Raw genomic sequence first — 23,342 nt, 5'->3', positions numbered from 1 at the left:
ATAATATTAGCAGAAGTACTTAAAAGAGCAATATTAAAGCCCTTTACACTTATATCGAACCAAATAAAGAGAAAGTCTTGTTAGAAATTGAAGCAAATGCGTGAGGGAAATTACATCATGGAATATGTTATCTGTTAATGAAACATCAAACAACCAAAGTTTATAAAGGATAAAGTATGATGCTAAATGCAAATCAAAGAACATAACACCAATGACCAAATAAAGATGGACGATATGGGAGATCGTGAATGACCAATGACCATCTTTCGGAGGAAGCGCAATAGGTAAGTAGGGTAAAACACCATTTCATTGGCACCCGAAATACTCTTGAATGCGTTAAAAATCAAAACAGTTTACCGCCTTTCCAAAGTCATTCTATTCCGTTGGGTTTTTGAAAAAGGTGTTAAACAAAATCGTTTCCTCGAAACGCGTTTTTGATATTTCAAAGCTGAACTCCATACCACTGTAGCGACGTCATATTTGCGACTTCACAAATAAAAGCGGTAATTAATTACAGAAAGAATAAGTCAAAGATTTCAAAAATCCCATCAATTATAAAATGCGTAGATTACTTATTCTGTCGTAACCGGTGAACCGAACCCAAAAACTTTTTGTTCGAAAGCACTCGTCGCCAGAGTATAAATACGAGAGAAATGGAACATTATAATTTGGTAATTTCGGTGCCGACATGTAGGTTTACCCCACGTTCGCAAGCTACAATGAGATGAGCATGTTTATGTACGAGTAGGTGGGAACAACCAACCCTCGCTGGTGCGGCGGGCGTGCGCGTGCAGCGCGCGCGTGTAGTTGTGGATATTGTCGAGCGCGGCCGCGGCGCAGCGCCGGCTGGACGGCTCTTGAAACGATCAATGCGTTAGCTTTCATCAACTGAGCGTGTCGTAACAACTTAGGTCTAACACGTTTGGTTAAATCTTGTTCTTATTCTAATGGTATTATTCATAAATAATAAGCTCTTGATAATCGTTTATCCTTATTTGTCCTTTTGACGAGCACATCGTAAGAAATGGAGAAAATTAAACACAGGTTTGCTAACTTTGATGAATACGGGGATAAATATTAAAATAACCATATTTAATGGATGACAGACGACGCAACGTTTAAATTGTTTTAAGTCCTTTAAATTACAAACATAATTTTCAATTGTAAAGCTGCATTATGTGAGATTTTTTTGAAACTTCTAAAATACGATTGAAAGTTTCTAATCACTGATGAAATCAAGGATGGCGGCAAGTCGTGGATACAATTAAGTAGCCGGCATGGAATTAATAAACAATACAACCTTCATCGCAGTAAATATTATTAACCCAAACATGTAAAGCGGTATTACTAAGCAATAAAAAATCACACGATGTTTCAGGGCGCCCGCTAGCTAGCGCGGGTGCACCTCGCGGGCGCCCGCATGCGGGGGCCATTGTAGGTAAAATCCGTCGCACGCGTCCGCGCCAGTCAGCAACGGTCATACTATTATTATTATTACGAGCCTATTGTGTCCCACTGCTGGCCAAACGCTTCCCCTCTCTTCTTCCACTCCTCCCGGTTTTGAGCTACATGCTACATCTGGCCAGTCTCTCAAAAAGGAGCTATCCCGCCATCGCCGACAAGGTCTGCCGGACGCTCATACTATTTTTCGCTAACTCGTTCACCCGCTCCGCGCAACCGCGCCAGCTAGCGGACGTCCTCAAAATGAGGTATGCTTTTACCATAATATTTTTATTCATTTCACACATGTTTGAAAATTAGCCTTTTTTTTATTTACAAGTGCCGAAAAAATATGTTAAATCGCAGACTCACTCATTTATATCACTCTTACTAGCGATCGACTTTTGCTGAGTAAAGTCTGTTTTTTTACGGCAATGAAACCCTCACCTCTATGTCTCGAGTTGTTCGGCTGGGCGGAGGGCGGGGCCTGGCAAGCCTGGCAGACCCACCGCTTGGCCTGCCGCGAGGGCGGCGCGGCGACACACTCGGCGTGGTAGCGCGTCTCGCACGTGCGACACAGACCGAGGACCCTCACCTCTATGTCTCGAGTTTTTCGGCTGGGCGGAGGGCGGGGCCTGGCAAGCCTGGCAGACCCACCGCTTGGCCTGCCGCGAGGGCGGCGCGGCGACACACTCGGCGTGGTAGCGCGTCTCGCACGTGCGACACAGACCGAGGACCCTCACCTCTATGTCTCGAGTTGTTCGGCTGGGCGGAGGGCGGGGCCTGGCAAGCCTGGCAGACCCACCGCTTGGCCTGCCGCGAGGGCGGCGCGGCGACACACTCGGCGTGGTAGCGCGTCTCGCACGTGCGACACAGACCGAGGACCCTCACCTCTATGTCTCGAGTTGTTCGGCTGGGCGGAGGGCGGGGCCTGGCAAGCCTGGCAGACCCACCGCTTGGCCTGCCGCGAGGGCGGCGCGGCGACACACTCGGCGTGGTAGCGCGTCTCGCACGTGCGACACAGACCGAGGACCCTCACCTCTATGTCTCGAGTTGTTCGGCTGGGCGGAGGGCGGGGCCTGGCAAGCCTGGCAGACCCACCGCTTGGCCTGCCGCGAGGGCGGCGCGGCGACACACTCGGCGTGGTAGCGCGTCTCGCACGTGCGACACAGACCGAGGACCCTCACCTCTATGTCTCGAGTTATTCGGCTGGGCGGAGGGCGGGGCCTGGCAAGCCTGGCAGACCCACCGCTTGGCCTGCCGCGAGGGCGGCGCGGCGACACACTCGGCGTGGTAGCGCGTCTCGCACGTGCGACACAGACCGAGGACCCTCACCTCTATGTCTCGAGTTGTTCGGCTGGGCGGAGGGCGGGGCCTGGCAAGCCTGGCAGACCCACCGCTTGGCCTGCCGCGAGGGCGGCGCGGCGACACACTCGGCGTGGTAGCGCGTCTCGCACGTGCGACACAGACCGAGGACCCTCACCTCTGTCTCGAGTTGTTCGGCTGGGCGGAGGGCGGGGCCTGGCAAGCCTGGCAGACCCACCGCTTGGCCTGCCGCGAGGGCGGCGCGGCGACACACTCGGCGTGGTAGCGCGTCTCGCACGTGCGACACAGACCGAGGACCCTCACCTCTATGTCTCGAGTTGTTCGGCTGGGCGGAGGGCGGGGCCTGGCAAGCCTGGCAGACCCACCGCTTGGCCTGCCGCGAGGGCGGCGCGGCGACACACTCGGCGTGGTAGCGCGTCTCGCACGTGCGACACAGACCGAGGACCCTCACCTCTATGTCTCGAGTTGTTAGGCTGGGCGGAGGGCGGGGCCTGGCAAGCCTGGCAGACCCACCGCTTGGCCTGCCGCGAGGGCGGCGCGGCGACACACTCGGCGTGGTAGCGCGTCTCGCACGTGCGACACAGACCGAGGACCCTCACCTCTATGTCTCGAGTTGTTCGGCTGGGCGGAGGGCGGGGCCTGGCAAGCCTGGCAGACCCACCGCTTGGCCTGCCGCGAGGGCGGCGCGGCGACACACTCGGCGTGGTAGCGCGTCTCGCACGTGCGACACAGACCGAGGACCCTCACCTCTATGTCTCGAGTTGTTCGGCTGGGCGGAGGGCGGGGCCTGGCAAGCCTGGCAGACCCACCGCTTGGCCTGCCGCGAGGGCGGCGCGGCGACACACTCGGCGTGGTAGCGCGTCTCGCACGTGCGACACAGACCGAGGACCCTCACCTCTATGTCTCGAGTTGTTAGGCTGGGCGGAGGGCGGGGCCTGGCAAGCCTGGCAGACCCACCGCTTGGCCTGCCGCGAGGGCGGCGCGGCGACACACTCGGCGTGGTAGCGCGTCTCGCACGTGCGACACAGACCGAGGACCCTCACCTCTATGTCTCGAGTTGTTCGGCTGGGCGGAGGGCGGGGCCTGGCAAGCCTGGCAGACCCACCGCTTGGCCTGCCGCGAGGGCGGCGCGGCGACACACTCGGCGTGGTAGCGCGTCTCGCACGTGCGACAGAGACCGAGGACCCTCACCTCTATGTCTCGAGTTGTTCGGCTGGGCGGAGGGCGGGGCCTGGCAAGCCTGGCAGACCCACCGCTTGGCCTGCCGCGAGGGCGGCGCGGCGACACACTCGGCGTGGTAGCGCGTCTCGCACGTGCGACACAGACCGAGGACCCTCACCTCTATGTCTCGAGTTGTTCGGCTGGGCGGAGGGCGGGGCCTGGCAAGCCTGGCAGACCCACCGCTTGGCCTGCCGCGAGGGCGGCGCGGCGACACACTCGGCGTGGTAGCGCGTCTCGCACGTGCGACACAGACCGAGGACCCTCACCTCTGTCTCGAGTTGTTCGGCTGGGCGGAGGGCGGGGCCTGGCAAGCCTGGCAGACCCACCGCTTGGCCTGCCGCGAGGGCGGCGCGGCGACACACTCGGCGTGGTAGCGCGTCTCGCACGTGCGACACAGACCGAGGACCCTCACCTCTATGTCTCGAGTTGTTCGGCTGGGCGGAGGGCGGGGCCTGGCAAGCCTGGCAGACCCACCGCTTGGCCTGCCGCGAGGGCGGCGCGGCGACACACTCGGCGTGGTAGCGCGTCTCGCACGTGCGACACAGACCGAGGACCCTCACCTCTATGTCTCGAGTTGTTCGGCTGGGCGGAGGGCGGGGCCTGGCAAGCCTGGCAGACCCACCGCTTGGCCTGCCGCGAGGGCGGCGCGGCGACACACTCGGCGTGGTAGCGCGTCTCGCACGTGCGACACAGACCGAGGACCCTCACCTCTATGTCTCGAGTTGTTAGGCTGGGCGGAGGGCGGGGCCTGGCAAGCCTGGCAGACCCACCGCTTGGCCTGCCGCGAGGGCGGCGCGGCGACACACTCGGCGTGGTAGCGCGTCTCGCACGTGCGACACAGACCGAGGACCCTCACCTCTATGTCTCGAGTTGTTCGGCTGGGCGGAGGGCGGGGCCTGGCAAGCCTGGCAGACCCACCGCTTGGCCTGCCGCGAGGGCGGCGCGGCGACACACTCGGCGTGGTAGCGCGTCTCGCACGTGCGACAGAGACCGAGGACCCTCACCTCTATGTCTCGAGTTGTTCGGCTGGGCGGAGGGCGGGGCCTGGCAAGCCTGGCAGACCCACCGCTTGGCCTGCCGCGAGGGCGGCGCGGCGACACACTCGGCGTGGTAGCGCGTCTCGCACGTGCGACACAGACCGAGGACCCTCACCTCTATGTCTCGAGTTGTTCGGCTGGGCGGAGGGCGGGGCCTGGCAAGCCTGGCAGACCCACCGCTTGGCCTGCCGCGAGGGCGGCGCGGCGACACACTCGGCGTGGTAGCGCGTCTCGCACGTGCGACACAGACCGAGGACCCTCACCTCTATGTCTCGAGTTGTTCGGCTGGGCGGAGGGCGGGGCCTGGCAAGCCTGGCAGACCCACCGCTTGGCCTGCCGCGAGGGCGGCGCGGCGACACACTCGGCGTGGTAGCGCGTCTCGCACGTGCGACACAGACCGAGGACCCTCACCTCTATGTCTCGAGTTGTTCGGCTGGGCGGAGGGCGGGGCCTGGCAAGCCTGGCAGACCCACCGCTTGGCCTGCCGCGAGGGCGGCGCGGCGACACACTCGGCGTGGTAGCGCGTCTCGCACGTGCGACACAGACCGAGGACCCTCACCTCTATGTCTCGAGTTGTTCGGCTGGGCGGAGGGCGGGGCCTGGCAAGCCTGGCAGACCCACCGCTTGGCCTGCCGCGAGGGCGGCGCGGCGACACACTCGGCGTGGTAGCGCGTCTCGCACGTGCGACACAGACCGAGGACCCTCACCTCTATGTCTCGAGTTGTTCGGCTGGGCGGAGGGCGGGGCCTGGCAAGCCTGGCAGACCCACCGCTTGGCCTGCCGCGAGGGCGGCGCGGCGACACACTCGGCGTGGTAGCGCGTCTCGCACGTGCGACACAGACCGAGGACCCTCACCTCTATGTCTCGAGTTGTTCGGCTGGGCGGAGGGCGGGGCCTGGCAAGCCTGGCAGACCCACCGCTTGGCCTGCCGCGAGGGCGGCGCGGCGACACACTCGGCGTGGTAGCGCGTCTCGCACGTGCGACACAGACCGAGGACCCTCACCTCTATGTCTCGAGTTGTTCGGCTGGGCGGAGGGCGGGGCCTGGCAAGCCTGGCAGACCCACCGCTTGGCCTGCCGCGAGGGCGGCGCGGCGACACACTCGGCGTGGTAGCGCGTCTCGCACGTGCGACACAGACCGAGGACCCTCACCTCTATGTCTCGAGTTGTTCGGCTGGGCGGAGGGCGGGGCCTGGCAAGCCTGGCAGACCCACCGCTTGGCCTGCCGCGAGGGCGGCGCGGCGACACACTCGGCGTGGTAGCGCGTCTCGCACGTGCGACACAGACCGAGGACCCTCACCTCTATGTCTCGAGTTGTTCGGCTGGGCGGAGGGCGGGGCCTGGCAAGCCTGGCAGACCCACCGCTTGGCCTGCCGCGAGGGCGGCGCGGCGACACACTCGGCGTGGTAGCGCGTCTCGCACGTGCGACACAGACCGAGGACCCTCACCTCTATGTCTCGAGTTGTTCGGCTGGGCGGAGGGCGGGGCCTGGCAAGCCTGGCAGACCCACCGCTTGGCCTGCCGCGAGGGCGGCGCGGCGACACACTCGGCGTGGTAGCGCGTCTCGCACGTGCGACACAGACCGAGGACCCTCACCTCTATGTCTCGAGTTGTTCGGCTGGGCGGAGGGCGGGGCCTGGCAAGCCTGGCAGACCCACCGCTTGGCCTGCCGCGAGGGCGGCGCGGCGACACACTCGGCGTGGTAGCGCGTCTCGCACGTGCGACACAGACCGAGGACCCTCACCTCTATGTCTCGAGTTGTTCGGCTGGGCGGAGGGCGGGGCCTGGCAAGCCTGGCAGACCCACCGCTTGGCCTGCCGCGAGGGCGGCGCGGCGACACACTCGGCGTGGTAGCGCGTCTCGCACGTGCGACACAGACCGAGGACCCTCACCTCTATGTCTCGAGTTGTTCGGCTGGGCGGAGGGCGGGGCCTGGCAAGCCTGGCAGACCCACCGCTTGGCCTGCCGCGAGGGCGGCGCGGCGACACACTCGGCGTGGTAGCGCGTCTCGCACGTGCGACACACGGCCGCCAGCTCGCCGCCGCTGCCGCACGCGCCGCATAGCCCGAGGTCCAACTCCTCCTCCGACTCCTCGCTATAAAGATAAATAAATATCAAACATCGCCACAATTAAACATAGCCTTAATATGGTAACCGAACCTCGATATCACTGTTGCAAATTGTAAGTATCATAGTATTCAACATTTGAATGAATTTAAAATTTGGAATCAGTTTTAGCATAATATTTACAATAATAAAAAAATAAGACAAAGTTAGCAACGCACGACAAAAAGTCGCACCTTTTACTGTCACTGTCGTCGTTGATAGGTTCCTCGATGATTTTCCTCCGTTTGCGCGGCGTCCGCTCCTTCGGCCTACATTGCTCGCAGAACCAATCGTCCTCGGGTACTTTCTGTCAACAAAAACATGTTCATAACTTATTAAGTGACAAATATTTTAACGAAGATTATCATTAGATATATTGAAACATTTAAAATGGACCACTCAGATAAGGTCGAATATAACTAGAAATATTTAAACGTTATTAAAAATTCGTCAATAGGAACCTTATCTGTCACAAAATCTGTAAATTGAAAGAACTAGCGATATTTGACCTAAAGAGTAACTCGTTTTAAATATGTCAATGCTTATGTTTAATTTGCGCGATTAAATCATAAATTCACTCTAATGCTAATATAAAATCAGGCAAATAAATATTAAATAAACTGATAAAAAATATTAAATATTTAACTACCTATTTCAAAACAACATCAGCAAAATAAACAAAATTAAAACTGTTAAATATTTCAAGACAGATGACATGCCGATCGTTATATCTATCTACTGATTTATATAGTTACTCCAACTATCATCCAAACAAAAATGGAAACAAACAGTACACTAGTTACCTTACGCTGCGTCAAGTTTAGGTTCGCCTGATAGCATGAAATTCAAACAATAGTAGATTGTACAACAAGGGCATAAAGCGATCCATTGCCACGCGAGGCAATTTATAGTCGAGGATAAAAATGGACATCTGTACACTCTACTTTTCACTTCGATTGTGAGTAAAATATACAAAAATATCCAATATTGTAGGCTATTTTACCGTATTTATTCAAGACTAAAGAAAATTGTACTCGGGCCGGTCGGGGGCGCGGGGCGCGCCGGCAGTTTGTATGGCAGATTTTGGACTTTATTGCTAAGTCATTAAGTTATATGTTCTAGAACATAATAAGCAACTTTATGTCGTCTACGCACGACTTAAAGTCGAATTTTACGAGCATGAGAAGTGAAAAATCTTGTTTTAACTCGATATTTCATATTAGCTTAAATTTTTGCATTTAGCTGGAATATTTCATCAATCATTATTTAGTTGTAAAGTTACAAAAGCTTAGTGGCCTAGAGTAAGTCTAAAAATTATTCTCATCTTATTTCGTGTCCGTTTCCGATTGCCTCCTTCAGAGTCGGTAGCTTCCAGTAAAGCGGTCTCACACTTGCATCGAGTGTGATATATGTTTTATGCTTCCATGTAGTAAAGTTAGAGTGACTTTTTAACAATTTTCTGTGCAAAAAACACTCACCGTAAGTTTAGGCTTCAAGCAATACAGATGATGTCCCTTATTGCACCCCTCGCACAGCAACATATTATCCGGGTCAGCTTTCCTCCTACACAGTCTGCACTTCACATTCAATATGCTCAAGTGATACAAGAGTCGAGAGTGAAGATAGAGGACAGTTTAAATGAAGAAAAAAACACTCACCGTGAGTTTAGGCTTCAAGCAATACAGATGATGTCCCTTATTGCACCCATCACATAGCAACATATTATCCAGGTCAGTTTTCCTCCTGCACAGTCTGCAGCTCGCGTTTAATATGCTCACGTGATACAAGAGTTGAGAGTGAAGAGAGAGGACGGTTTGAATGAAGAAAAAAAACACCGTAAGTTTAGGCTTCAAGCTATACAGATGATGTCCCTTATTGCACCCATCACATAGCAACATATTATCCGGGTCAGTTTTCCTCATGCACAGTCTGCAGCTCACGTTCAATATGCTCACGTGATACAAGAGTCGAGAGTGAAGATAGAGGACGGTTTCAATGAAGAAAAAAACACTCACCGTAAGTTTAGGCTTTAAGCAATACAGATGATGTCCCTTATTGCACCCATAGCACAGCAACATATTATCCGGGTCAGTTTTCCTCCTACACAGTCTGCACCTCACATTCAATATCCTCACGCGATACAAGAGTCGAGAGTGAAGATAGAGGACGGTTTGAATGAAGAAGGAAACACTCACCGTGAGTTTAGGCTTCAAGCAATACAGATGATGTCCCTTATTACACCCATCACATAGCAACATATTGTCCGGGTCAGTTTTCCTCCTGCACAGTCTGCAGCTCGCATTCAGTATGCTAGCGGACCACGTGATGCTGGAGTCAAGAGTGAAGAGGTGTAGGACGATCTGGGCGAAGCTGCGGCACTCCATGAGGGAGACCTCCCAGCGCTCCAAAGTGTCGTTGTCGAGGGGCTTGTTTTTGGCCTCGCGCTCTTTGCGTTCCTTGTCGCTAAGGCCTGAGGAATAATAATTTAAATTAATTAGTATGTAGCAGGTTTTAAACATAAATTATGAACATCAAGATATGTTAATCATTTATGCGCAACTCCCGATTTCAAAGCATTAACTAAACATGTTTTTTGAAAGTCTAGACCGGCATTTCCTAAACTATGGGTCGCGACCCGACGGTGGGTATTTTCATTTTATTAAAAGCAACACTGTGTGATACTAGTGACCTTTTATGTTTGAAATAAATAAGGTTTACAAATTGTCAGTTTACAGTGTGCACGGTGGTAGTATGTGAGGAAGAGTAAGAACAACACTGACCCAGCGGTCTCTTGATATATTTGTGGTGTATGGCCTGCTCCACCTGCAGCAGCGCGCCGGCCAGCCCCCGGGGGGCTGCGCTGGCGACGCCGGGCTCCGCCTTGATGCCGTGTGCACGGTGGTAGTATGTGAGGAAGAGTAAGAACAACACTGACCCAGCGGTCTCTTGATATATTTGTGGTGTATGGCCTGCTCCACCTGCAGCAGCGCGCCGGCCAGCCCCCGGGGGGCTGCGCTGGCGACGCCGGGCTCCGCCTTGATGCCGTTGGGCCGCGGCTCCAGGCAGTGCCCGGGGTCCCGATATTTGTTCTCCGGTATGGTTGCTATGTCGGTTTTGTTGTCTGGAAAGTTTTATTGGAATCAGCGTGAAAATATCGTTTGCACTAGGAGTTACTGGTGCTCAAGAAAAATAATGCAAATTAAAGACAATCGGTTAACAATCGTCCAAAAAAGCGTTCGGTTAAATGAAAATTTAGCGAATAAAACATCGGACAATTTTTTTCTCATTCACGAGATTGATCTATTATAAGTATTCGTAAGTTTACCTGTGGGCACCGCCGTGACGCCGCCGGGCATGTGGTAGTCGTCCCTGTACCGTCGTGCGGGTCCCCACGAAAGATAGTCGGCCTGCTTGTCGTATCCTCGCACCATGATCGTTCCGCGCCACGCTTCGCGGTCCTGGATAACACAAATAACACGTTAAAGGATTTGACTTAAAAATTAAGAGGCCGTAGTCGATTTTGGAGCAAAAATTTTAAATTGATAGATTTAGTCGTTGAAATTATACACGTTTTGTTACGTAATATCTAAATAACAAGTATTGGTTTCTATTAGCACGTCTTCTCATCTTGCCTTTTAATAATGAGGTCGCGAGCGTGCGTCACCGGTAAAATATGAAAAGAAGAGGCAGTTTTTAAAAATTCATAAAAAAATTATGGTGGTAATTTATACAAATTGATGTATAAGAATAGTTTCAGCAGATGTTGTAGATTATTTAAGTATCAAAATTACGTTGAAATTAAGTCGATTTTCAGAGATATTGTCACTTGTTTTGAAGTAATTTCTGGAGAAAATTGATTTTGTCTAACTTTCATTTACACTACTTCAAAGTCATAATAATAAAAATGTAGTCTGATAAACGTCAAGTACAGAATATGTGTACAATACAAAATTACCATGTTTAGCAGTCCAAACTTTACGAAATTTACAAATAAGAGCGACAAAGTCAATGCTTTACGCGCGTTTACCTAAACGTCCATCAGAAAAGCAAACATTACTAATTTAGTCTGTTTTCAAAAAATTGATATGATAAAAGGTAAGATAAGAAGACGTGCTAATAGAAACCAGTACTTGTTATTTTAATTAGGTATCAAAAGGTGTACAATTTCACCGACTAAATCTATCAATTTTACATTTTTGCGACTAAAATCGACACCGGCCTCTTTAAGATGAAGGCCGAAATAGATGAGCGGCAAAATTCTTAATGATCAGCCTTAGCACCACTGTGAGCCACATCCGCTCCAACAAACGGCTGAAACATCTTATCTAACCGCAAGATAAAGATAACAGACTGAGAATATGCCGTCTACTGGGATTTTAACGAACATCCAACAACAACAACAACAACCAACACAACACCAACAACAACCATCGGATCTAACGCGACTTTATTTTGTTAACTTTATTTACCAACGTTTCGACACAGGTTTCACTGGTCGTGGTCGCGGCTAACTGACGTCTCAGCAAAATGTCAAAACAGAGACTCGACGAAAAGTGAATGAAAAAGTTTGGGATAGACATCACATTTTTAAACTACCCACTACACATGAATGTTAATTATTGTCAATAATCCGACACGCAACACTCACAACATCCACGCACACATCCGAAGATAGATCCCTTGGCTTTAACCAGGGTTGATATGATTTAAATCATTAAATTTTTACTACAACCAAATCGGCCCAAAATTGTTTAGGGAATTCCCCAGACTACTACGGCACGCACACATGTGCAACCGAGTCATAGACTAATAGTTTCGGGGAAACCCCGAAACTATAATACGAGACGCATGGTACCGAAACAGTTCCAGGATTCCCTGAAACTAAAACACGAGACGCATTTCGCTTTTCGCCCGGTCATTCGTAATTGACTAGTGAAAGAGTGAATACAACAAAAAGATGTCTGGAAGAAAAAAAGATGCTGTGTGGGTTTATTTCGATGAAAAAAAGCAAGAAAATGAAAAAAATCAAAAAAATCTGATTTTAATCAAATAAATCCGATTCAAATCAAATTTATCGGATTATTATGATTTTTTTATAAAAATCATGATTTTTATCAACAAATCTTACCTACCAACTCCGAGATGTCTAACTTACCAGATTCTAAAAACGGGCCGCATATTGGGATTTTAACCAGCCACGCGCGTCAGTTCACGTGTTTGGCAGTCAAAGAGTTAATTGATGTCAGCACTTGCATTTGGATAGAACCAGCCATGTTACCTTAACTTTGAGCACTCCTAGACAGCCATGGAAGATCTTCTCCTCCAGCTCCAAGATATGATCCCTGAGAGACAGTTCTAGGGCTTCGGAGAGCGTGCAGTCGTCTGGTACGTTGAGGGAGGGTTGGAATTTGTGCATTCGCGTCGACAGTACTGGCGGTGGCTGCAATAGAGAAAACAAGTTTACAGTTTCATATTTGTTTAGATTGTAGATGATGGACTAGATTATGAAAAGAAAGCATGTGTAAGATGAAATGACGAACGACAGGGAGGTATGTAGTGACCTCCAGGGAATGATGATTTGTTTGAATTGACATCTTTGAACTTCTATCCCTTCAAGACGATTGGATTGAATTAAATTCAATGGCATTGTTTTATTAGTCTGTCTGGTCACCAAAGTTACAAAGGTATAGGTACAAAATTTTAGTCCTATTACGAACTGGAAAATGGACCAAATGTATATAACTTGCAACATTTCTGAAAGCTGGAAATATCAGACAAAAATTTTGAGTAAACACCTTGGCGGCAGCTAAGTGTAACTCGTCATTAAGCACACTTTGCAAGGGGTCTTTCAACCCCATACAGCAGTGAACGTGTTAAAATCTAGTTCTTTGCGGGATATTATTGGTCAATGGAAAGAATAAGTTCAGGCAGAAATTAAAAGATAGCTAAGTATGAATATTAAAGTTTCTTTGGCAGTGATCCATAGTTGAGACCATAAAGACATAACACAGTGCAGATTTTAAGTACAAAAATTTATAAAATAAAATAGTAGCTCACCGCTTTAGCAGCTGGATTCAATAAATGCAGCGGACACTTCTGTATGTACTCCAGTATGTTGTCCTTGTCCAACTCAAGGTTGTGCCTTAAGTCGTTCTCTCTCAAACCTCGCTTGTTGAGTGACTGGATCAGGCCCTCGATTTGTTCTTGAGTGTGGTATACCCACCAGAAGGGCCGATTTTCGTCCTGAAAAAAAAATCAAAAGTTAATTAGGTACAGTATGTTTGGCAGACTACAAATTTGGTAGATAAATTATGATCCATGTTTTCGTATTCTGTTCCCAAAAAGTTTGACTTGAATACATTGTACCGGACCAATAGGTTTTTAGTTTACTTGTGCTACACCAGCCTCTAGTCCGTTGAGCTTGTTGGCGAGCCCGTTGATGTTGGTGAGAGGTTTCTTACCTTGCCATGTACGTTACAGGTAGGTGGATCACCCGTACACAGCATGAGTTCTTGTGCTTGTGCTACACCAGCCTCTAGTCCATTGAGCTTGTTGGCGAGCCCGTTGATGTTGGTGAGAGGCTTCTTCGGTGACCCGCCGCGGGAGTTCGCTGCTGATTCATTCTCTTTGTCGCTACCCGCTGAATAAAAAAATTGTAATTTAATTTCACTCTATAAGGCAATACATACATACATGACGACCGGTTTGGCCTAGTGGGTAGTGACCCTGCCTGTGAAGCCGATGGTCCTGGGTTCGACTCCGGGTAAGGGCATTTATTTGTGTGATGAGCACAGATATTTGTTCCTGAGTCATGGGTGTTTTCTATGTATTTAAGTATTTATATATTATATATATCGTTGCCTGAGTACCCATAACACAAGCCTCCTTAGGATATCCGTGGGACTTAGTCAATCTGTGTAAGAATGTGCTATAATATTTATTTATTTATACATATAATAATACTATAGGTAGTTCAACTTTTCATATGTGTTAAGGTATTTTATTTAGCTTAAATATTGTGCATTCAAATAACATAGCTGCTAGCCAGGTGTAACTTTTCATTTCAACTCTTCTGCCGACAGCCATAGGTACTTCAAAGTTACGTAACAAATGTGACATGTCGATACCGATTATTAAGGTGAATAGTTGCCAATATAATTGCGGTTTTCCATTAGAGAAGGGTCCCTATGCTTCATCTGCAATAACGAAGTTTCTATCACAATTTCTGTTTTTTTACTTTTGGAACATGATCAGTATAGTGCGGTACCGTATCGGGAGGTATGCCGTTCTGTAGAGCCTCAGATGCAAGGGTCTGCTACCTCGTTACCCCTGACGCCCACGTGTGAAGGAATTGGACTTGTATTATAGGACCCTTATGTGATGGAAATGAAGCCACAATGTGTAGCATGACGCTACATCTGTCGTTTTGTTTTGGAAACTACTTGCTTGTCAGTCATGTCTAGTTTGCTTGTTTGTTTAGTCGTGTCGTATAGTGTGAATTGATTCACGCAATTACGGTTAGATGGCGGTTTAAAGAAACACATGGAACCTTTTTTGGACGGTGATATTTTCGATATTGGCAGGTTACAATTGCGTTGAATTTTGAATTTCAATTCTGATTCGGAAAGAGAAATTTGTTTTCTTCGGAGTACTTCAGATGGATTTTGGGATTGACGTGTAAAGATCTGTTTGTGATATATTAGATTTTTTCCTGTTTTTTTTTGCCAAAGTTAACCTTTTAATCTAGAGGAACGTTTTCTTCTGAGGTTGCTAATAACAACTTCGAGTGCGCTTTACTTCCCGTCGTTCCGCGGCCTTGTTGGCCGCAGTTGCCTGCAACAGGACCTTTTTTAAGGCCACCGTGGAGCAGTGCTCCGGTGGTGCGTGGTGGCCGTATCAACGACAGGGCGCAGCCGCCGACGTGCAGTCGGCAGTGGATGGTCGTCGACCCCATCAGTCAGCGGTCAGGTATCAGACCCACGGAGGAGACGAGCCCGCATACTGCGTGGTTCGATAGCGTCGGTTGGCCGAACGTTTGCTTTGGAAAGGAACTAGCAGACCCACGGAGGACACTGTTATCCGTATTCCGCATTTATTTAAGGCATTTTTTTAAAATTCTAATTGCCCCTAATTGTCAGGCGAAACTAATATTCGGCAATAAATTTAGGTACCTATCACCCGTTGAAACAGCCATTATCGTCCATAATCTCCACCTCATTAATCCATTTCTTTCATTCTACAGCTAAATTTATACGCCGTTATCTTTCGCACGTACACCAGTTCACGCCAGTGCGGAAAGCGGACCGTCAGAAAAACAATTTGTTTTGGTTATATTAATCTTTTAAATTCCATGTGTAGATTTTTTTAGTAACTTTCGGAAGTGCTTATCAAATTATACGTGTTGTGCAGAAGTATTTGTTTTACTGCAAATGATACTAATTATAATGACCTCGCTCCCGGTGCAGGTCGGGCAGCTTGTCGCGACACTGGCCGCGGCTCTCGGCGCCGCTCTCCACGAACAGGCCGGCCACGTGCTGGTTCAGCCAGTAGCGGCGGAACGCGCGGTCCGAACCTGTACAACAAAAACGACTCTTAAGGGCTTAGCCATAAAGCTCATTTTTTGAAAATGTGTTCTTTTTCTTTTTCAAACTTTACTGTCCAGTCATTCCAAATTGAACCCTACACTCACCGACGTAAGACGTATAATCGAACAGCTGCACCTTCAACTCCTTGACTTTCTTCTCGTACTCCGCCTTGATTCCTTCCCCCTCCTTGTTCATCTTCTCCAAGGCCGCCTTGAGGGCTTCGTCGTGAGCTTTGGCGGCTTCGCCGGTGAGTTTATCCTCTGCTTTTTTGGCTGCGTACTCTTTTTTCAGTTCTTGGCGGGACGCTAGGAGCTGGGCCTCGCGACGACGCTCGTTTATCTGGGAAATATGAAGTCGGATGACGTTATTTAATCTGCGAATTTTAAATATGTCACTACACAATTTTACAGAGGTTTTATGATTTTAATGAATACGGCCCGCCCTGGCTTCGCACGGATAGTTCAACTAATTTACACAAAACGCTATATTTTGCCTGAAAAATATAAAAAAAAAACAACAAAATCATACATACATGGGACGACCTAAGAGCCTGCTTAGTGTTGCGCATCTCGTCCAGTTTTTCCTCGATGATGTCCCGCACCGTCGCGTAGCTGATTATCTGGTTCATGAGACACTGCAGGATCAGGAATTTGTCGCCTGTGAAATAAATAGTTTTAATAAGAAAACTATAAGAATCATTAGGAACAGGAACGGCAAACTACGGCCGAATTGTGGCAGTGGGCATGGTAAATTGCTCGCAGAACTTGGTTTAAAAAAACCGGACGAGTGCGAGTCGGACTCGACCACAGCCTGATGACAGACAGACGGACAGTAGAGTCTTAGTAATAGGGCCCCATTAATACCCTTTGGGTACGGAACCTTAAAAATGGAATGTAACCACTGTATAAAAGGTCCAAATACCTTTGACTCCAGTAATATCACAAATTAAATAATAGTAAATAAAAAATAATAATAGTACCGTACAGAAAGGAAACTTCCTACAAAATCGAAGTTTCAGCGGTTCAGGGTCGAATCATGCTATCCCTTTCTAATATATGGCACTATCCCTTTCAGCTATTTAGGGTTGTCAAAATTCAAGTTATTATCTGTGATCGTGCACGCAAAGGGACTTCAAGTTGTGCCAACCCTAATAATAGCTCGGAGCAATGCTGAGCCGAACGGAGCTGAGTTTGCCCGAAGCGAGGAGTTTCGCACCCCTGGTAATATGTAGATTAGATGTGTCGTACAGAGGGGTCTACCTACACAGAAGAATTCAGCGTGCCTCGCTCGAGGCTAATGCACGCGCGGCCGGTATCGGGCGCGTCTGCACAGAACGCAGACAGCTTCCCACGATGGGCGGATCCAGGGGGAAAGGGGGTCATGACCCTGGGGCCTGGCTCATGGGCCCCGGGTTGGGTCAAGGATAACAGTAGATATTTTTCTAAACTGGTGAAGCCTGGCTGGTGGTAGCAGGTGTATGTACTAACCTAGCGACATGTCAGCCACATGTTTGGTGAGCATGGTGCGGAGTATGTCGGGGTGCTGCAGACGGAGGCGCAGGCCGGCGTCGTCGTGGCTGCTGTAGCCGCCGCGCTGGTGGTAGCAGGTGTATGTACTAACCTAGCGACATGTCAGCCACATGTTTGGTGAGCATGGTGCGGAGTATGTCGGGGTGCTGCAGACGGAGGCGCAGGCCGGCGTCGTCGTGGCTGCTGTAGCCGCCGCGCTGGTGGTAGCAGGTGTATGTACTAACCTAGCGACATGTCAGCCACATGTTTGGTGAGCATGGTGCGGAGTATGTCGGGGTGCTGCAGACGGAGGCGCAGGCCGGCGTCGTCGTGGCTGCTGTAGCCGCCGCGCTGGTGGTAGCAGGTGTATGTACTAACCTAGCGACATGTCAGCCACATGTTTGGTGAGCATGGTGCGGAGTATGTCGGGGTGCTGCAGACGGAGGCGCAGGCCGGCGTCGTCGTGGCTGCTGTAGCCGCCGCGCTGGTGGTAGCAGGTGTATGTACTAACCCAGCGACATGTCAGCCACATGTTTGGTGAGCATGGTGCGGAGTATGTCGGGGTGCTGCAGACGGAGGCGCAGGCCGGCGTCGTCGTGGCTGCTGTAGCCGCCGCGCTGGTGGTAGCAGGTGTATGTACTAACCTAGCGACATGTCAGCCACATGTTTGGTGAGCATGGTGCGGAGTATGTCGGGGTGCTGCAGACGGAGGCGCAGGCCGGCGTCGTCGTGGCTGCTGTAGCCGCCGCGCTGATGGTAGCAGGTGTATGTACTAACCTAGCGACATGTCAGCCACATGTTTGGTGAGCATGGTGCGGAGTATGTCGGGGTGCTGCAGACGGAGGCGCAGGCCGGCGTCGTCGTGGCTGCTGTAGCCGCCGCGCTGGTGGTAGCAGGTGTATGTACTAACCTAGCGACATGTCAGCCACATGTTTGGTGAGCATGGTGCGGAGTATGTCGGGGTGCTGCAGACGGAGGCGCAGGCCGGCGTCGTCGTGGCTGCTGTAGCCGCCGCGCTGGTGGTAGCAGGTGTATGTACTAACCTAGCGACATGTCAGCCACATGTTTGGTGAGCATGGTGCGGAGTATGTCGGGGTGCTGCAGACGGAGGCGCAGGCCGGCGTCGTCGTGGCTGCTGTAGCCGCCGCGCTGGTGGTAGCAGGTGTATGTACTAACCTAGCGACATGTCAGCCACATGTTTGGTGAGCATGGTGCGGAGTATGTCGGGGTGCTGCAGACGGAGGCGCAGGCCGGCGTCGTCGTGGCTGCTGTAGCCGCCGCGCTGGTGGTAGCAGGTGTATGTACTAACCTAGCGACATGTCAGCCACATGTTTGGTGAGCATGGTGCGGAGTATGTCGGGGTGCTGCAGACGGAGGCGCAGGCCGGCGTCGTCGTGGCTGCTGTAGCCGCCGCGCTGGTGGTAGCAGGTGTATGTACTAACCTAGCGACATGTCAGCCACATGTTTGGTGAGCATGGTGCGGAGTATGTCGGGGTGCTGCAGACGGAGGCGCAGGCCGGCGTCGTCGTGGCTGCTGTAGCCGCCGCGCTGGTGGTAGCAGGTGTATGTACTAACCTAGCGACATGTCAGCCACATGTTTGGTGAGCATGGTGCGGAGTATGTCGGGGTGCTGCAGACGGAGGCGCAGGCCGGCGTCGTCGTGGCTGCTGTAGCCGCCGCGCTGGTGGTAGCAGGTGTATGTACTAACCCAGCGACATGTCAGCCACATGTTTGGTGAGCATGGTGCGGAGTATGTCGGGGTGCTGCAGACGGAGGCGCAGGCCGGCGTCGTCGTGGCTGCTGTAGCCGCCGCGCTGGTGGTAGCAGGTGTATGTACTAACCTAGCGACATGTCAGCCACATGTTTGGTGAGCATGGTGCGGAGTATGTCGGGGTGCTGCAGACGGAGGCGCAGGCCGGCGTCGTCGTGGCTGCTGTAGCCGCCGCGCTGGTGGTAGCAGGTGTATGTACTAACCTAGCGACATGTCAGCCACATGTTTGGTGAGCATGGTGCGGAGTATGTCGGGGTGCTGCAGACGGAGGCGCAGGCCGGCGTCGTCGTGGCTGCTGTAGCCGCCGCGCTGGTGGTAGCAGGTGTATGTACTAACCTAGCGACATGTCAGCCACATGTTTGGTGAGCATGGTGCGGAGTATGTCGGGGTGCTGCAGACGGAGGCGCAGGCCGGCGTCGTCGTGGCTGCTGTAGCCGCCGCGCTGGTGGTAGCAGGTGTATGTACTAACCCAGCGACATGTCAGCCACATGTTTGGTGAGCATGGTGCGGAGTATGTCGGGGTGCTGCAGACGGAGGCGCAGGCCGGCGTCGTCGTGGCTGCTGTAGCCGCCGCGCTGGTGGTAGCAGGTGTATGTACTAACCTAGCGACATGTCAGCCACATGTTTGGTGAGCATGGTGCGGAGTATGTCGGGGTGCTGCAGACGGAGGCGCAGGCCGGCGTCGTCGTGGCTGCTGTAGCCGCCGCGCTGGTGGTAGCAGGTGTATGTACTAACCTAGCGACATGTCAGCCACATGTTTGGTGAGCATGGTGCGGAGTATGTCGGGGTGCTGCAGACGGAGGCGCAGGCCGGCGTCGTCGTGGCTGCTGTAGCCGCCGCGCTGGTGGTAGCGCCACGTGGCGCAACGCGAACCTGGCGCGGCGCCCGACGATAGCAGGTGCAACCTGGAACGAAAGATTACTTGTTACATCTATAAAGTAGATGACTCTATGACGGGAAGGGTGAAAGTGTCTACCAATCAATTATTTTCTTACCCAAACAGACGTACCTGTAACGGATATAGTATAGACTTGAATGGACCTGTTTTAGGGTGGTATTCCAAATGTCAAATGTCCAATATCTTTGTCCAATGTGTGCGTGGAATACCAACCTAGACAGACAAGATAGGGGTGACGCGCTTGCGCGGTGTCCGTGTCCTTAATACAAGCAAGTCAAGCAACCCAACACACCTGAGCACTTCAGTGACTGTAGTGGGGTCGAGCGGCAGCTTGCTGAGCGGAGTGCCGAGGTAAGTCTGTGACCACTTGCTAGCCTTCGTGGCCAGCTCCACCGCCTTGTTCATGCCTCCACTCATGGGTTCGTAGTCTGAAAAAATAATTAATACCTTTTACTACATCACATCAGCAAAGTGAACCAATTTCAATTCTGAATTTAAAGTTTAAAGTTGTTTAATGGGTAAGTTACAATTTTACAGCTTGCTTGAGCAATAATGTTGGCAGGTTTAAACTTTATAAGTTGTAATCTTAAAGGGATGAGAGGATAAAAATTATTGTCTGTTTTAATTTCAGTTCTAGTCACAAGTACGTTGCTATCATTTAAATCCTCGAGTCCTAAAGCGATATTGCATCGACAGAAAAGTTACCTCGAAGCCCACGAACAGGAAGCGATATTGCAGTCGAAATTCAAAGGTCAAAAGCCCTGTGACTTACGAGGTTTTCGACGTTGTCTATCGGGAAGATGCTGGTGAGGAACATCTGCACCAGGTAGCTGAACACGCCAGCGTGCTGCTTCAAGGTCAGAGCTTTGCGAAATGTTTCCACGTCGAGGCTGTTGTGGAGGGTGCCTTTGACCTTTGAACTCGCGGTTTCCCCTCTTACCAGTGGACTCCTGTATGCCGCCGCTCTCGTTGTAGTCCTCGGCCTCGTCCTCCTGCAGCTGGAAGATGGTGGTGAGGAACATCTGCACCAGGTCGCTGAACACGCCAGCGTGCTGCTTCAAGGTCAGAGCTTTGCGGAACGTTTCCACGTCGAGGCCGTTGTGGAGGGTGTCTTTGACCTTTGGAATTAAATTTTTTAAATTTAATAAGTCATTTGAGTGTAGGAACCGTGGGAGTTGGAGGGTGTGCCTCCTGGCCTAAATCGAAAACAAAATTGTCCTTGACACTTTATACCAATAAGTTGCGCGTTTGAAGGTCTACAGGTGAAGATCGCACTAAAAAACAAGGGCCATTTACAGTTCAAACAGGCTCAATGTGTATTAGCTGTATTCAGTAAGAAAAAAAATACTTTTTTTCAGTATACTGATTTAAGCTTCTCTCGCTGACTGGTGAGACTGCTCAAGACAAAGATCGATGAAAGAGAAACAGGGAGGTCTTTCCCTAGCAGTGAAGAATTCTAGGTTCTTAAATTAAATTTAGATCTAGTAACAAAGTAATCTACCTCCTATTAGAAAAGCACTACCTCATCAACCGCCTGAGTAAAGTAGCAGAGCTGTAGATACCTTGAGCGTCTCGCCGTGGATGTGCACGAACTCGAGCACGGAGAGGAAGTCGCCGAAATGCTCGTGCGGTATGCCTTCCATGTCTATGGGGGTGCCTTTGGGGATTATCTGTAAGAACAAAAAAATCTTAGGATGATCAATTTGCACACACCATTCAAGTTGTAACAGCGAGTCATATGTTTATTGAAGTTTTCCTCTGTGTTAAGTGTCTGAAGCGAATCTTGATATAAATAAAATATCGAGATGATAACATTTCACTATTTACAATTTCTTTCTAGTACAATTATACTCCTTTTTCCATACATTAATTTCGGACTTGCAGAATAGTGTCTCATATTTTTTCTTATTGCTATAATTTGCAAGTGCAACTCCCATCCCAAATGTGTGCCATAATTATGATCCTAACAAAAAGCAATGTAACGTACCTTATGATCCTCCAGTTCCTGATCTTCTTTAACCTTCTGCCACTCCTTGAGGTACGCCTTCTTCTTGGCCTTTTCTTCTTCTTTCCGCTGCTTCATCTCCTCTTCAGCGCGACGCATCTTCGCCGCCAGTTCCTGGGCGCTCTTCTTGGCGTTCGGGTCTGATGGTGTCTTTGGTTTGGGTGCTGGTGAAAAAAAAAAACAAGTTATTAAAACATCAAGGTTACAACAGATAAGTGTGCTATGTGTCAGTCTACTCACATCAAGGGCCTGACACTCTTTAATAGAGAAAGATAGTCTTATTGCGATTCCTATAAGAGGAAAGAGAAAATAGTGCCATGCTTTGTCCTTATCATCGATCAGGTGGCATCATAGGTAGGAGGCGATGGCGAAATACCGAAATTTATAAGAGTGAAAGAGAAAAAATCCTATGCTGCCCAAATTTTATATGAATATTCTTTCTCTTACCCCTGGTCGCTCGGTGGCGCGTCTATAACTACTTGTATATACTATGTCTATGACTTACATTCATTTTTATCTGTCTTCTTAAGAAACTTGTCCATGGACTGCTGTCCCTTTTTATCCGGAGTACCCTTCTTGGCCTTCAGCTTGGTGGCGGAGCCTGGCTTGGCGGGGGCCTTGGTGGGGGGCGACTTGAGGAGTTTCTTGGAGGGGGAGAACTCGGGCGGGGAGCCGGTGAATATCTGGTCGAAGTTCACTTTGCCTATGTTGTATTTTTCTAGTGCAGATTTCTGTAAAGATAAGTTGGTTATAAAACATGTAAACTATATGATTATTTATAGAATAACTAACAAAATAGGTTTATGTCAGCCACTTGCGAGCTCATCAGCGAACGTAACGTAGTTGACAGCATTTGCCGTGGCTTAATTCGGCCATCAAGGATAGCTGCTTCGCGCGGCAATTTCCTCGCGAGGCGGCTTGTTCTGTGTGGACCCTATTTACCATGGGAAGTACCATCGTCCACACTGTTCACTGATCAGTCGTATACCTTATTGCAAATACATACGGGCCACCGATGGTCATAAATGTGTGACTATTAGTAGGTACCACGAATTAATAAACTAGTGGATGTGAAATGACTCCTATTTAGTATGAAAACCAGTGTCGCTAAACTCACACATTCATAGCCACGTTAAAATATGTCACACACTTACAAAATTGCTCTGATTCGTAGCAACTTTCCATACCAAAAGGTTATTACCGGTGGACATTTCTCGAACGAATATCAACTGTAGGCTACATGAGTGACGGTTTAAAATATAATGTCAAAGCTATATGACATACGACTCTTTCATTATCTCATTCATCTCACAAAGGCTCGCTCAACGTTCACCTAATACAACTACTCAACACCAGATGGCGTTATTTTATATAATTTTAAAATCACTTACTTATTACAGGCGAGAAAAGGGCTAAAAAACCAGTATAAGTAAGGTCTAATTACGC

At 50.4% G+C, this 23,342-nt stretch overlaps 1 protein-coding gene across 1 annotated transcript in view; it reads right to left on the bottom strand.

The window, feature by feature from the left end:
* Positions 1-23,342, bottom strand: part of LOC134748147 (bromodomain adjacent to zinc finger domain protein 1A) — a 33,268-nt gene that overhangs the window by 4,174 nt on the left and 5,752 nt on the right. Inside the window, exons 4-21 of the mRNA XM_063682854.1 lie at positions 22,402-22,627; positions 21,879-22,060; positions 21,454-21,561; positions 20,832-21,009; positions 20,184-20,319; positions 19,729-19,898; positions 16,247-16,371; positions 15,819-16,053; positions 15,579-15,701; positions 13,591-13,769; positions 13,187-13,372; positions 12,408-12,569; positions 10,455-10,587; positions 10,065-10,250; positions 9,325-9,599; positions 7,324-7,436; positions 6,903-7,118; positions 764-846 (exon numbers count right to left, since the gene is read on the bottom strand). Coding sequence (XP_063538924.1) covers positions 764-846; positions 6,903-7,118; positions 7,324-7,436; positions 9,325-9,599; positions 10,065-10,250; positions 10,455-10,587; positions 12,408-12,569; positions 13,187-13,372; positions 13,591-13,769; positions 15,579-15,701; positions 15,819-16,053; positions 16,247-16,371; positions 19,729-19,898; positions 20,184-20,319; positions 20,832-21,009; positions 21,454-21,561; positions 21,879-22,060; positions 22,402-22,627 — 3,016 coding nt within the window. The remainder of the gene's footprint in view (positions 1-763; positions 847-6,902; positions 7,119-7,323; positions 7,437-9,324; positions 9,600-10,064; positions 10,251-10,454; positions 10,588-12,407; positions 12,570-13,186; positions 13,373-13,590; positions 13,770-15,578; positions 15,702-15,818; positions 16,054-16,246; positions 16,372-19,728; positions 19,899-20,183; positions 20,320-20,831; positions 21,010-21,453; positions 21,562-21,878; positions 22,061-22,401; positions 22,628-23,342) is intronic.

The sequence above is a fragment of the Cydia strobilella genome, chromosome 16 (assembly GCF_947568885.1).
Source record: "Cydia strobilella chromosome 16, ilCydStro3.1, whole genome shotgun sequence".
NCBI classification, from domain to species: domain Eukaryota; kingdom Metazoa; phylum Arthropoda; class Insecta; order Lepidoptera; family Tortricidae; genus Cydia; species Cydia strobilella.
Note: the sequence above shows the minus strand (reverse complement) of the source record. Positions and strands in the feature narration are given on the sequence as shown.